The sequence below is a fragment of the Cherax quadricarinatus genome, chromosome 60 (genome assembly GCF_038502225.1).
Source record: "Cherax quadricarinatus isolate ZL_2023a chromosome 60, ASM3850222v1, whole genome shotgun sequence".
Classification (NCBI taxonomy): domain Eukaryota; kingdom Metazoa; phylum Arthropoda; class Malacostraca; order Decapoda; family Parastacidae; genus Cherax; species Cherax quadricarinatus.
This window is the reverse complement of record NC_091351.1, coordinates 1,372,501-1,385,580: the sequence shown is the minus strand read 5'-3', so window position 1 is coordinate 1,385,580 and position 13,080 is coordinate 1,372,501. Positions and strand designations below refer to the sequence as shown.

General features: G+C 42.7%; 1 protein-coding gene across 1 annotated transcript in view; it reads left to right on the top strand.

Annotated features, from left to right (window-relative positions):
• Positions 1-6,380: 6,380 nt before the first annotated feature.
• Positions 6,381-13,080, top strand: part of LOC128694445 (arrestin domain-containing protein 17-like) — a 41,134-nt gene continuing 34,434 nt past the window's right edge. The window contains exon 1 of the mRNA XM_053784562.2: positions 6,381-6,814. Coding sequence (XP_053640537.1) covers positions 6,730-6,814 — 85 coding nt within the window. The 5' untranslated portion in view covers positions 6,381-6,729. The remainder of the gene's footprint in view (positions 6,815-13,080) is intronic.

Genomic DNA, 13,080 nt, shown 5'->3' with positions numbered 1-13,080 from the left:
TACTGCTGTAACTTGTTCATTACGACTGTAACTTGTTCATTACGACTGTAACTTGTTCATTACTGCTGTAACTTGTTCATTACTGCTGTAACTTGTTCATTAGTGCTGTAACTTGTTCATTACTGCTGTAACTTGTTCATTACCACTGTAACTTGTTCATTACTGCTGTAACTTGTTCATTACTGTTGTAACTTGTTCATTACTGCTGTAACTTGTTCATTACTGCTGTAACTTGTTCATTACTGCTGTAACTTGTTCAATACTGCTGTAACTTGTTCATTACTGCTGTAACTTGTTCATTACTGCTGTAACTTGTTCATTACCACTGTAACTTGTTCATTACTGCTGTAACTTGTTCATTACTGCTGTAACTTGTTCATTACTGCTGTAACTTGTTCATTACTGCTGTAACTTGTTCATTACTGCTGTAACTTGTTCATTACTGCTGTAACTTGTTCATTACTGCTGTAACTTGTTCATTACTGCTGTAACTTGTTCATTACCGCTGTAACTTGTTCATTACTGCTATAACTTGTTCATTACTGCTGTAACTTGTTCATTACTGCTGTAACTTGTTCATTACTGCTGTAACTTGTTCATTACTGCTGAAACTTGTTCATTACTGCTGTAACTTGTTCATTACTGCTGTAACTTGTTCATTACTGCTGTAACTTGTTCATTACTGCTGTAACTTGTTCATTACTGCTGTAACTTGTTCATTACCACTGTAACTTGTTCATTACTGCTGTAACTTATTCATTACTGCTGTAAATTGTTCATTACTGCTGTAACTTGTTCATTATGACTGTAACTTGTTCATTACGACTGTAACTTGTTCATTACTGCTGTAACTTGTTCATTACTGCTGTAACTCGTTCATTACGACTGTAACTTGTTCATTATCGCTGTAACTTGTTCATTACGACTGTAACTTGTTCATTACCGCTGTAACTTGTTCATTATCGCTGTAACTTGTTCATTACCGCTGTAACTTGTTCATTATCGCTGTAACTTGTTCATTACTGCTGTAACTTGTTCATTACCATTGTAACTTGTTCATTACTGCTGTAACTTGTTCATTACTGCTGTAACTTGTTCATTACGACTGTAACTTGTTCATTACTGCTGTAACTTGTTCATTACTGCTGTATCTTGTTCATTACTGCTGTAACTTGTTCATTACCATTGTAACTTGTTCATTACCACCGTAACTTGTTCATTACCACTGTAACTTGTTCATTACTGCTGTAACTTGTTCATTACTGCTGTAACTTGTTCATTACTGCTGTAACTTGTTCATTACTGCTGTAACTTGTTCATTACGACTGTAACTTGTTCATTACTGCTGTAACTTGTTCATTACTGCTGTAACTTGTTCATTACTGCTGTAACTTGTTCATTACTGCTGTAACTTGTTCATTACGACTGTAACTTGTTCATTACTGCTGTAACTTGTTCATTACTGCTGTAACTTGTTCATTTCCACTGTAACTTGTTCATTACTGCTGTAACTTGTTCATTACTGCTGTAACTTGTTCATTACTGCTGTAACTTGTTCATCACTGCTGTAACTTGTTCATTACTGCTGTAACTTGTTCATTACTGCTGTAACTTGTTCATTACCATTGTAACTTGTTCATTACTGCTGTAACTTGTTCATTACTGCTGTAACTTGTTCATTACCACTGTAACGTGTTCATTACCACTGTAACTTGTTCATTACTGCTGTAACTTGTTCATTACTGCTGTAACTTGTTCATTACTGCTGTAACTTGTTCATTACTGCTGTAACTTGTTCATTACTGCTGTAACTTGTTCATTACTGCTGTAACTTGTTCATTATCGCTGTAACTTGTTCATTACCGCTGTAACTTGTTCATTATCGCTGTAACTTGTTCATTACTGCTGTAACTTGTTCATTACCATTGTAACTTGTTCATTACTGCTGTAACTTGTTCATTACTGCTGTAACTTGTTCATTACTGCTGTAACTTGTTCATTACTGCTGTAACTTGTTCATTACTGCTGTAACTTGTTCATTACTGCTGTAACTTTTTCATTACTGCTGTAACTTGTTCATTACTGCTGTAACGTGTTCATTACTGCTGTCACTTGTTCATTACCGCTGTAACTTGTTCATTACTGCTGTAACTTGTTCATTACCACTGTAACTTGTTCATTACCACTGTAACTTGTTCATTACTGCTGTAACTTGTTCGTTACTGCTGTAACTTGTTCATTACTGCTGTAACTTGTTCATTACTGCTGTAACTTGTTCATTACTGCTGTAACTTGTTCATTACTGCTGTAACTTGTTCGTTACTGCTGTAACTTGTTCATTACTGCTGTAACTTGTTCATTACTGCTGTAACTTGTTCATTACTGCTGTAACTTGTTCATTACTGCTGCAACTTGTTCCTTACTGCTGTAACTTGTTCATTACTGCTGTAACTTGTTCATTACTGCTGTAACTTGTTCATTACTGCTGTAACTTGTTCATTACCGCTGTAACTTGTTCATTTCTGCTGTAACTTGTTCATTACCACTGTAAGTTGTTCATTACCACTGTAACTTGTTCATTACCACTGTAACTTGTTCATTACTGCTGTAACTTGTTCATTACGACTGTAACTTGTTCATTACCGCTGTAACTTGTTCATTACTGCTGTAACGTGTTCATTACTGCTGTAACTTGTTCATTACCGCTGTAACTTGTTCATTACTGCTGTAACGTGTTCATTACCGCTGTAACTTGTTCATTACTGCTGTAACTTGTTCATTACTGCTGTAACTTGTTCATTACTGCTGTAACTTGTTCATTGCTGCTGTAACTTGTTCATTACTGCTGTAACTTGTTCATTACTGCTGTAACTTGTTCATTACTGCTGTAACTTGTTCATTACTGCTGTAACTTGTTCATTACTGCTGTAACTTGTTCATTACTGCTGTAACTTGTTCATTACTGCTGTAACTTGTTCATTACTGCTGTAATTTGCTCATTATCGCTGTAACTTGTTCATTACCACTGTAACTTGTTCATTACCACTGTAATTTGCTCATTACCACTGTAACTTGTTCATTACCACTGTAACTTGTTCATTACCACTGTAACTTGTTCATTACCCCTGTAATTTGCTCATTACCACTGTAACTTGTTCATTACCACTGTAACTTGTTCATTACCGCTGTAACTTGTTCATTATCACTGTAGTTTCTCATTACCACTGTAATTTGTTCATTAACACTGTAATTTGCTCATTACCGCTGTAATTTGCTCATTACCACTGTAACTTGCTCATTACCACTGTAATTTGCTCATTACCGCTGTAACTTGTTCATTACCACTGTAACTTGTTCATTACCCCTGTAATTTGCTCATTACCACTGTAACTTGTTCATTACCACTGTAACTTGTACATTACCACTGTAACTTGTTCATTACCACTGTAACTTGTTCATTACCACTGTAACTTGTTCATTACCGCTGTAACTTGTTCAGCTATCAAAACTTTGCTGCCCAGTCCATGGACCCATTATGTACCTCTGTAATCCTTTGACCACCACCCACACCATGGGTATGGTGTGACCACCACCCACACCATGGGTATGGTGTGACCACCACCCACACCATGGGTATTGTGTGACCACCACCCACACCATGGGTATGGTGTGACCACCACCCACACCATGGGTATGGTGTGACCACCACCCACACCATGGGTATGGTGTGACCACCACCCACACCATGGGTATAGTGTGACCACCACCCACACCATTGGTATGGTGTGACCACCACCCACACCATGGGTATGGTGTGACCGCCACCCACACCATCTGTATAGTGTGGCCGCCACTCGCACCATGGGTATAGTGTAACCACCACCCCCGCCATGGGTATAGTGTGACCACCACCCACACCATGGGTATAGTGTGACCACCACCCACAACATGGGTATGGTGTGACCACCACCCACACCATAGGTATGGTGTGACCACCACCCACACCATGGGTATAGTGTGACCACCACCCACACCATGGGTATGGTGTGACCACCACCCACACCATGGGTATGGTGTGACCAGCACCCACACCATGGGTATAGTGTGACCACCACCCACACCATGGGTATGGTGTGACCACCACCCACACCATGGGTATGGTGTGACCACCACCCACACCATGGGTATGGTGTGACCACCACCCACACCATGGGTATGGTGTGACCAGCACCCACACCATGGGTATAGTGTGACCACCACCCACACCATGGGTATGGTGTGACCACCACCCACACCATGGGTATAGTGTGACCACCACCCACACCATGGGTATGGTGTGACCACCACCCACACCATGGGTATGGTGTGACCACCACCCACACCATGGGTATAGTGTGACCACCACCCACACCATGGGTATAGTGTGACCACCACCCACACCATGTGTATGGTGTGACCACCACCCACACCATGGGTATGGTGTGACCACCACCCACACCATGGGTATGGTGTGACCACCACCCACACCATGGGTATGGTGTGACCACCACCCACACCATGGGTATGGTGTGACCAGCACCCACACCATGGGTATAGTGTGACCACCACCCACACCATGGGTATGGTGTGACCACCACCCACACCATGGGTATAGTGTGACCACCACCCACACCATGGGTATGGTGTGACCACCACCCACACCATGGGTATGGTGTGACCACCACCCACACCATGGGTATAGTGTGACCACCACCCACACCATGGGTATAGTGTGACCACCACCCACACCATGTGTATGGTGTGACCACCATCCACACCATGGGTATGGTGTGACCACCACCCACACCATGGGTATAGTGTGACCACCACCCACACCATGGGTATGGTGTGACCGCCACCCGCACCATGGGTATAGTGTGACCACCACCCACACCATGGGTATGGTGTGACCACCACCCACACCATGGGTATGGTGTGACCGCCACCCGCACCATGGGTATAGTGTGACCACCACCCACACCATGGGTATGGTGTGACCACCACCCACACCATGGGTATAGTGTGACCACCACCCACACCATGGGTATAGTGTGACCACCACCCACACCATGGGTATGGTGTGACCGCCACCCGCACCATGGGTATAGTGTGACCACCACCCACACCATGGGTATAGTGTGACCACCACCCGCACCATGGGTATAGTGTGACCACCACCCACACCATGGGTATGGTGTCCATAATTATGATGTTAAGCTATAACTGTTCAACTCTCACTAAAGTAACAATTAATGTTAATCTTCTTCACTTATGAAGTGTTAACATTTCAATACAAATAATGCAGTCATATCTTTCTTTAATATTTCCAGAAATTAACAATAATGTCAACATTAGTAGAATTTGATCAAGTAATCGTGACTATTGTTGAAAAAATCTGGAAGACTGACTGAAATTGTAAGCGAGTTTGAATCAGGTAATTATTATAGACCTGACCAGAGACTTCTCTTAATTACTGAGAGTCGTGAGCCTCACCCCTCTCTCCTGTCATCTGTCATACCCACTCTTCAAGCTCTGTATCAAACACATCTACACTTACCAACAACTCCTAAGATGAAACGTTATTATTATTATTATTATTATTATTATTATTATTATTATTATTATTATTATTATTATTATTATTATTATTATTATTATTTTAATCATCATTTTACATTTCTTTCTCAATCCATTTACAATTTCATCCCTAAATTCTTCCAGCTGTCCTCTCCCTTCTTCCATTATCTCTCTCTCTCTCTCCTTTCGTTGTGTTTCCTTGTCTGTCTGCTGCTTTTCACCTTTTCCTTCTCCTCCTGTCCCTCCTCTTCCTTCTTGTCATCCTCATCCTCAGCATCATGTAGTTTCCGGCCCCACAGACTGGCTTACCCCAACCCATCATGAGTCATAATATATAGCACACAGTGTTTGTTTCACAACTAACCACATTTCTTCTTACTTTTCAGACTCCTTTCTTCAATATTTCTCTTAGGAGTGAAATGTAAATGACGAAATGACGAGATAAAGAGATGCTAAGAGACTCAAACGTAAGGAGATACTGAGAGACGCAAGACACAGGGAGATGCTGAGAGATACAAGAAGCTGGGAGATGGTGATCTTGCATCTTGTCAGAATGGAATTAAGAGACGGTCTTACCTCGTCATGGTAGTCCCTCCTACACCCATGATGAGGCTGCTTAGGGATGCTAATTGTTTTTCATCTCGTGAGATCAGGTCTCAAAGTTCCCGTAAGTACCAGGGAACAGTGCTTCACAGTGCCAAGAAACAGTGCCTCACAGTGCCAGGGATTAGTACGTCTCAATCGTGTGAAATAAGTTTATTATATACAAGTGACACATCACTGCATAATACAATTACAAGTAACATGTAAGTGAAGAACGATGGTGCCAGCTACTGTGAGTGCCACTAAAACATTCAACCACCACAAACCATACATACACCATCGAAAGTGTCACATGATAGTGAAAGTGATTAATATAGTGTTCATACTAGAGTACACAAGTGCCAGAAAATATCATACGTAAGTCAACACTACAGGTGCCCATACAAGTGCCAACACTGACCTTACTTAAGAATTATGAATGTGCCAGGTGACCACACACATACTAGTCCGAGTAGGCCTACTACAGGCTTATCAAAACGCCGGTGACAGTGCCAGGGCCATGAGGACCAGATGTATAAAGAACCATCATCAACTACCTCCAGGATGAAGGCAAGATGGCGCCAAGCTGTCAGAAAGCTTCACCTCACAGAGTGGGGTGAGTCACAAACCTTATATATATATATATATATATATGTGTGTGTGTGTGTGTGTGTGTGTGTGTGTGTGTGTGTGTGTGTGTGTGTGTGTGTGTGTGTGTGTGTGTGTGCATTTACATATATGTATGAATAGTACATAGTGTGACTAGCCACGATTTGACGACCTTTGACCACTGCGCCACCATGCTGCAAAACGTTAGGTGTCCAGTGAAAACACTAGACATGTGTTCCCTAACGCAGGGCACATTCGGGGAGTGGTGAACTCAGAGGCTAATTTCGTTCTTCACCCGTTTGGATATCAGTCTCACGAACAGCACACAAATCAATGGTTTAAAGTAAAGAACATACCGCGAATGGCTGGGATTTGAACCCGCGTCTTGTGTCCAGTCTTTCGGGAAGCTAGATAAACTCTCTCGTGAGACTGTTATCCAAATGGGAGGAGAATGAAATTAGGCCCTAAGCTTACCACTCCCCCGATTGTGCCCGGCGCCAGGGCAGACATGTCTAGTGTTCCCTCTAGATACCTAACGTCTAGTGGCACGGTGGCGCAGTAGCTAGCTTCCCCGGAGATTGTCTAGACGACTCGGGTTAAAATCCTGGCAGTCGCAGTATGTTCTTTGCTTTAAGCCATTTGTTTCCGTGAATGCACTGATATGTGTGTATGCGTATATACATTATATAATGCTTGAGAACGAGTGCTGTTCGCTTTGTTATTAAGCTTTGTGCCCGAAGTTCTGCGAGGATATGAAGCACATTGCTCTTAAATTATTCAGTACCTCGACAGAAAAATCTATAAGTTAATGTACTACGAGCGCCCATGAAAAGTGTGAGTGTGTGTGTGTGACTGCTAGTAGTGAACTGAGGCTTATCGTGTCCGCAGAGTTATTGAGAACTATGGCTGTTTATACCTGCCCTTTGTACCTTGCATCTTGCCCCTTGTACACTTGCTTATCATGGGGTGTATGTGTCGACGGTGCTAACAAGCTGTGGTTATTATAACTAATGAACCTCATTAGTGTGTAATTTGAACTATATCATTAAGAAGCCTTGAAAAAAAATGTTCACTAGTCTATATATTATTGTGTAAATTAAGGATAATATACCCGAGTGCTAGTGTGCAGCTCAGCGCAGCTGCGCTGATGTAACAATCAGTATGGCACCTAAAAATGTAATTGGTTGATTGTAAGGTTGCTGTTGAGGGCATATCTTTTAGGCTACAATGCTGACTAATTATGTAAGGAGTGTGTTCTCGTGTTGCTCCCTGAGCACATGATCTATGAATTTAATGACGTCAGGCTGATGAAAAAGGTTTTACACAATAATTTCTGCATTAATACTGTTGATGACGAGAGCAGTGATGTATCCAGGAGTCGTGGAGGCACTTATGTTTACCACCTCACAGGTCAGTCTCTCCTTCACCTTCATTCTTGTACTAGCAACTACCAGAGGTCGTGGAGAAACCTATGTTTACCACCTCACTGGTCAGTCTCTCCTTCACCTTCATTCTTGTACTAGCAACTACCAGAGGTCGTGGAGAAACCTATGTTTACCACCTCACTGGTCAGTTTCCTCTTCAACTTTGTCCTTGTACTAACAACTGTAAATATGAAGATGGTTCGACCCAAAAAAATTACTGCCTAGTAAGTCAGATCTTTAAATTCCGCTTAAATGATCGAATTGCCATACAATGGAAATTTTCAGAAATATTTTCTCACGCTTTGATATATATTTTATGTGAATTAACATATACTTGCTCTAAAAAATAATTATGCACCATAACTTATTTTGAAACCTGGCCTACTCTCGTTTAAATTAACGTAATAGAATTTACCTTAACTCTACACGACCTGTCTTATATCACCTTAAGCTGTAGTGATACCTACCATAAATGAAACATATATTAATTTCGTGATGGTCAGATTATCACAGAGTTATTGCAGTAATAAATTTCCATTTGGCTTATTTGGAAATAGGTCATTGTTGTACAAACCAAAGCTGCAAGTTTTAAATAAAGAGCTTGACCGAAGACCCAGGTGTTGCACATGTGTCTTAGTCGGCAACACCCAGGTGTTGCACATGTGTCTTAGTCGGAAACACCCAGGTGTTGCACATGTGTCTTAGTCGGCAACACCCAGGTGTTGCACATGTGTCTTAGTCGGCAACACCCAGGTGTTGCACATGTGTCTTAGTCGGCAACACCCAGGTGTTGCACATGTGTCTTAGTCGGCAACACCCAGGTGTTGCACATGTGTCTTAGTCGGCAACACCCAGGTGTTGCATATGTGTCTTAGTCGGCAACACCCAGGTGTTGCACATGTGTCTTAGTCGGCAACACCCAGGTGTTGCACATGTGTCTTAGTCGGCAACACCCAGGTGTTGCACATGTGTCTTAGTCGGCAACACCCAGGTGTTGCATATGTGTCTTAGTCGGCAACACCCAGGTGTTGCACATGTGTCTTAGTCGGCAACACCCAGGTGTTGCACATGTGTCTTAGTCGGCAACACCCAGGTGTTGCACATGTGTCTTAGTCGGCAACACACAGGTGTTGCACATGTGTCTTAGTCGGCAACACACAGGTGTTGCACATGTGTCTTAGTCGGCAACACACAGGTGTTGCACATGTGTCTTAGTCGGCAACACCCAGGTGTTGCACATGTGTCTTAGTCGGCAACACCCAGGTGTTGCACATGTGTCTTAGTCGGCAACACCCAGGTGTTGCACATGTGTCTTAGTCGGCAACACACAGGTGTTGCACATGTGTCTTAGTCGACAACACCCAGGTGTTGCACATGTATCTTAGTCGACAACACCCAGGTGTTGCACATGTGTCTTAGTCGACAACACCCAGGTGTTGCACATGTGTCTTAGTCGACAACACCCAGGTGTTGCACATGTGTCTTAGTCGACAACACCCAGGTGTTGCACATGTGTCTTAGTCGACAACACCCAGGTGTTGCACATGTGTCTTAGTCGACAACACCCAGGTGTTGCACATGTGTCTTAGTCGACAACACCCAGGTGTTGCACATGTGTCTTAGTCGACAACACCCAGGTGTTGCACATGTGTCTTAGTCGGCAACACCCAGGTGTTGCACATGTGTCTTAGTCGGCAACACCCAGGTGTTATATAACTTGCATCTAAGTATAAACTTTATTTCTGTTTATACAACACAACAACACAACAGTAAAAAGTAATTGATGGTTATGAAAAAAACTTAGTGAGTGGAATTAACTTATTGTGGAGATGGGAATTTACAAGAAAATTATTCGCTCTGCTCTACGAACTTCCCAGACATCAAGGACAGTGACTCTGGTGAGGAACTTCCCAGACATCAAGCACAGTGACTCTGGTGAGGAACTTCCCAGACATCAAGCACAGTGACTCTGGTGAGGAACTTCTCAGACATTAAGCACAGTGACTCTGGTGAGGAACTTCTCAGACATCAAGCACAGTGACTCTGGTGAGGAACTTCTCAGACATCAAGCACAGTGACTCTGGTGAGGAACTTCTCAGACATCAAGCACAGTGACTCTGGTGAGGAACTTCCCAGACATCAAGCACAGTGACTCTGGTGAGGAACTTCCCAGACATCAAGCACAGTGACTCTGGTGAGGAACTTCTCAGACATCAAGCACAGTGACTCTGGTGAGGAACTTCCCAGACATCAAGCACAGTGACTCTGGTGAGGAACTTCTCAGACATCAAGCACAGTGACTCTGGTGAGGAACTTTCCAGACATTAAGCACAGTGACTCTGGTGAGGAACTTCCCAGACATCAAGCACATTGACTCTGGTGAGGAACTTCCCAGACATCAAGCACAGTGACTCTGGTAAGGAACTTCCCAGACATCAAGCACAGTGACTCTGGTGAGGAACTTCTCAGACATCAAGCACAGTGACTCTGGTGAGGAACTTCCCAGACATCAAGCACAGTGACTCTGGTGAGGAGCTTTCCAGACATCAAGCACAGTGACTCTGGTGAGGAACTTCCCAGACATCAAGCGCAGTGACTCTGGTGAGGAACTTCCCAGACATCAAGCACAGTGACTCTGGTGAGGAACTTCCCAGACATCAAGCACAGTGACTCTGGTGAGGAACTTCCCAGACATCAAGCACAGTGACTTTGGTGAGGAACTTCCCAGACATCAAGCACAGTGACTCTGGTGAGGAACTTCCCAGACATCAAGCACAGTGACTCTGGTGAGGAACTTCCCAGACATCAAGCACAGTGACTCTGGTGAGGAACTTCCCAGACATCAAGCACAGTGACTCTGGTGAGGAACTTCCCAGACATCAAGCACAGTGACTCTGGTGAGGAACTTCCCAGACATCAAGCACAGTGACTCTGGTGAGGAACTTCCCAGACATCAAGCACAGTGACTGGTGAGGAACTTCTCAGATATCAAGCACAGTGACTCTGGTGAGGAACTTCCCAGACATCAAGCACAGTGACTCTGGTGAGGAACTTCCCAGACATCAAGCACAGTGACTCTGGTGAGGAACTTCCCAGACATCAAGCACAGTGACTCTGGTGAGGAGACAAACAACGTCTACGTTCAAGAGTTTCTTGTTATGTAAGTTCAGATTCATGATTTTCTCAACGAAATTTTACTGCGTCTCTGATGTGTCCCCTCGAGAATGTAACTAAAAAATGGTTATAAAGGAATGTTGACCCATTCTGACATTTTTCCCGAAGATCATCATGTGCTGAAGGTTATGGAGCGACAATGTATCTCGTTTCTATGTATCTTAGACAAACTATAAGAATGGTGCTGAGTATGAGAAATATTTAATTAAATTTCCGAACTTACTTATTAAACTCCATAATAAAGTTGTTGAGGGTTATTTTGGTCACTTTCTCACAAGCATCATTAAAAAGTAGAACGAGGGTTTTATTGATGCAATCAATAAAACTCTACTGTGTCTCCTTGGAGACGAAGTCCGTTCCTACATTCGCTTTGAAGGAATACACTGGCCCACCATACCTTCATCATTAATTGTCCAAAGTCCCAGAAATGCATAAATTTTCCCAACATATCTAGAACAAGTTTTTCCCATAGAGAACAGATTGTGTAGCTTACAAGTTCAGAAAAATTATTTGTAGATGAATGGTTCAGAGAACCGACATGTTGATAAATTAGACACATGTGCAACTCTTGGGTATCTTTATTGAGGAAACGTTTCGCCACACAGTGGCTTCATCAGTCCATACAAAGGAGAAACTTGAAGAACAGGAGGAGAATGAGGTAATCAGTCCCTCAATCTTGAGTCGATGTGTTCAGTCCATCAATCTTGAGTAGAATACGGCATATGAGCGGAGAAGCAGCTTATAAACCGTATGGCAGGAGAGGTGCAGCAGTCATAGGTGGTGTCACATTTGTTCAATTTAATTTATCAACATGTCGGTTCTGTGAACCATTCATCTACAAACCTGTCAGACACTGCAACTTCTTGGGATCTTAATGCTTAGGAATTCTTCGCTTGCCTAATTCTTGGGCACGACCTACTTCCACATTGAACAAATGTGACACCACCTATGACTGCTGCACCTCTCCTGCCATACGGTTTATAAGCTGCTTCTCCGCTCATATGCCGTATTCTACTCAAGATTGATGGACTGAACACATCGACTCAAGGTTGAGGGACTGATTACCTCATTCTCCTCCTCTTCTTCAAGTTTCTCCTATGTATGGACTGATGAAGCCACTGTGTGGCGAAACATTTCCTCAATAAAGATACCCAAGAGTTGCACATGTGTCTAATTTATCATCAGAAAAATGATACCAATACAGAATGGTATAAAACTTCATTTTGCCACAGTTTTTTTTGATGAGTAAGTGCCCCTACATAACGGCCTACGTCAAGGCCATTTTTAGATGTTATTTAAATAGAAATTAAACAAATGTTAAACACAGAGAAATATTTAAGGCAGCAATTACAAAATCTTTGTACCAACGAACAGTTTCAGACTCCGTCAATAATCTCAGTGACACTCATGCGGAGTTTCATCATTAAGACCATCAAAGAGGTTCGATCCTCGGAACGAGGGTAACCAGTGAGAATGTTTCATTGCACCTGCTGACCGTCTTCACCTAGAGGTGCCTGGGTGTTACGAGACTGTTGTGGGTCGCATCCTGGGTGAGAGGATAAAGACCTAGATTGCAATAAGGCAGCGTCATGACATGGTTTTATTGGGTTATTATGGCTTACTAACCCTCAGGATTAATGAGCCATGGTATGCAACAGTTAGGTATCTTTATTAT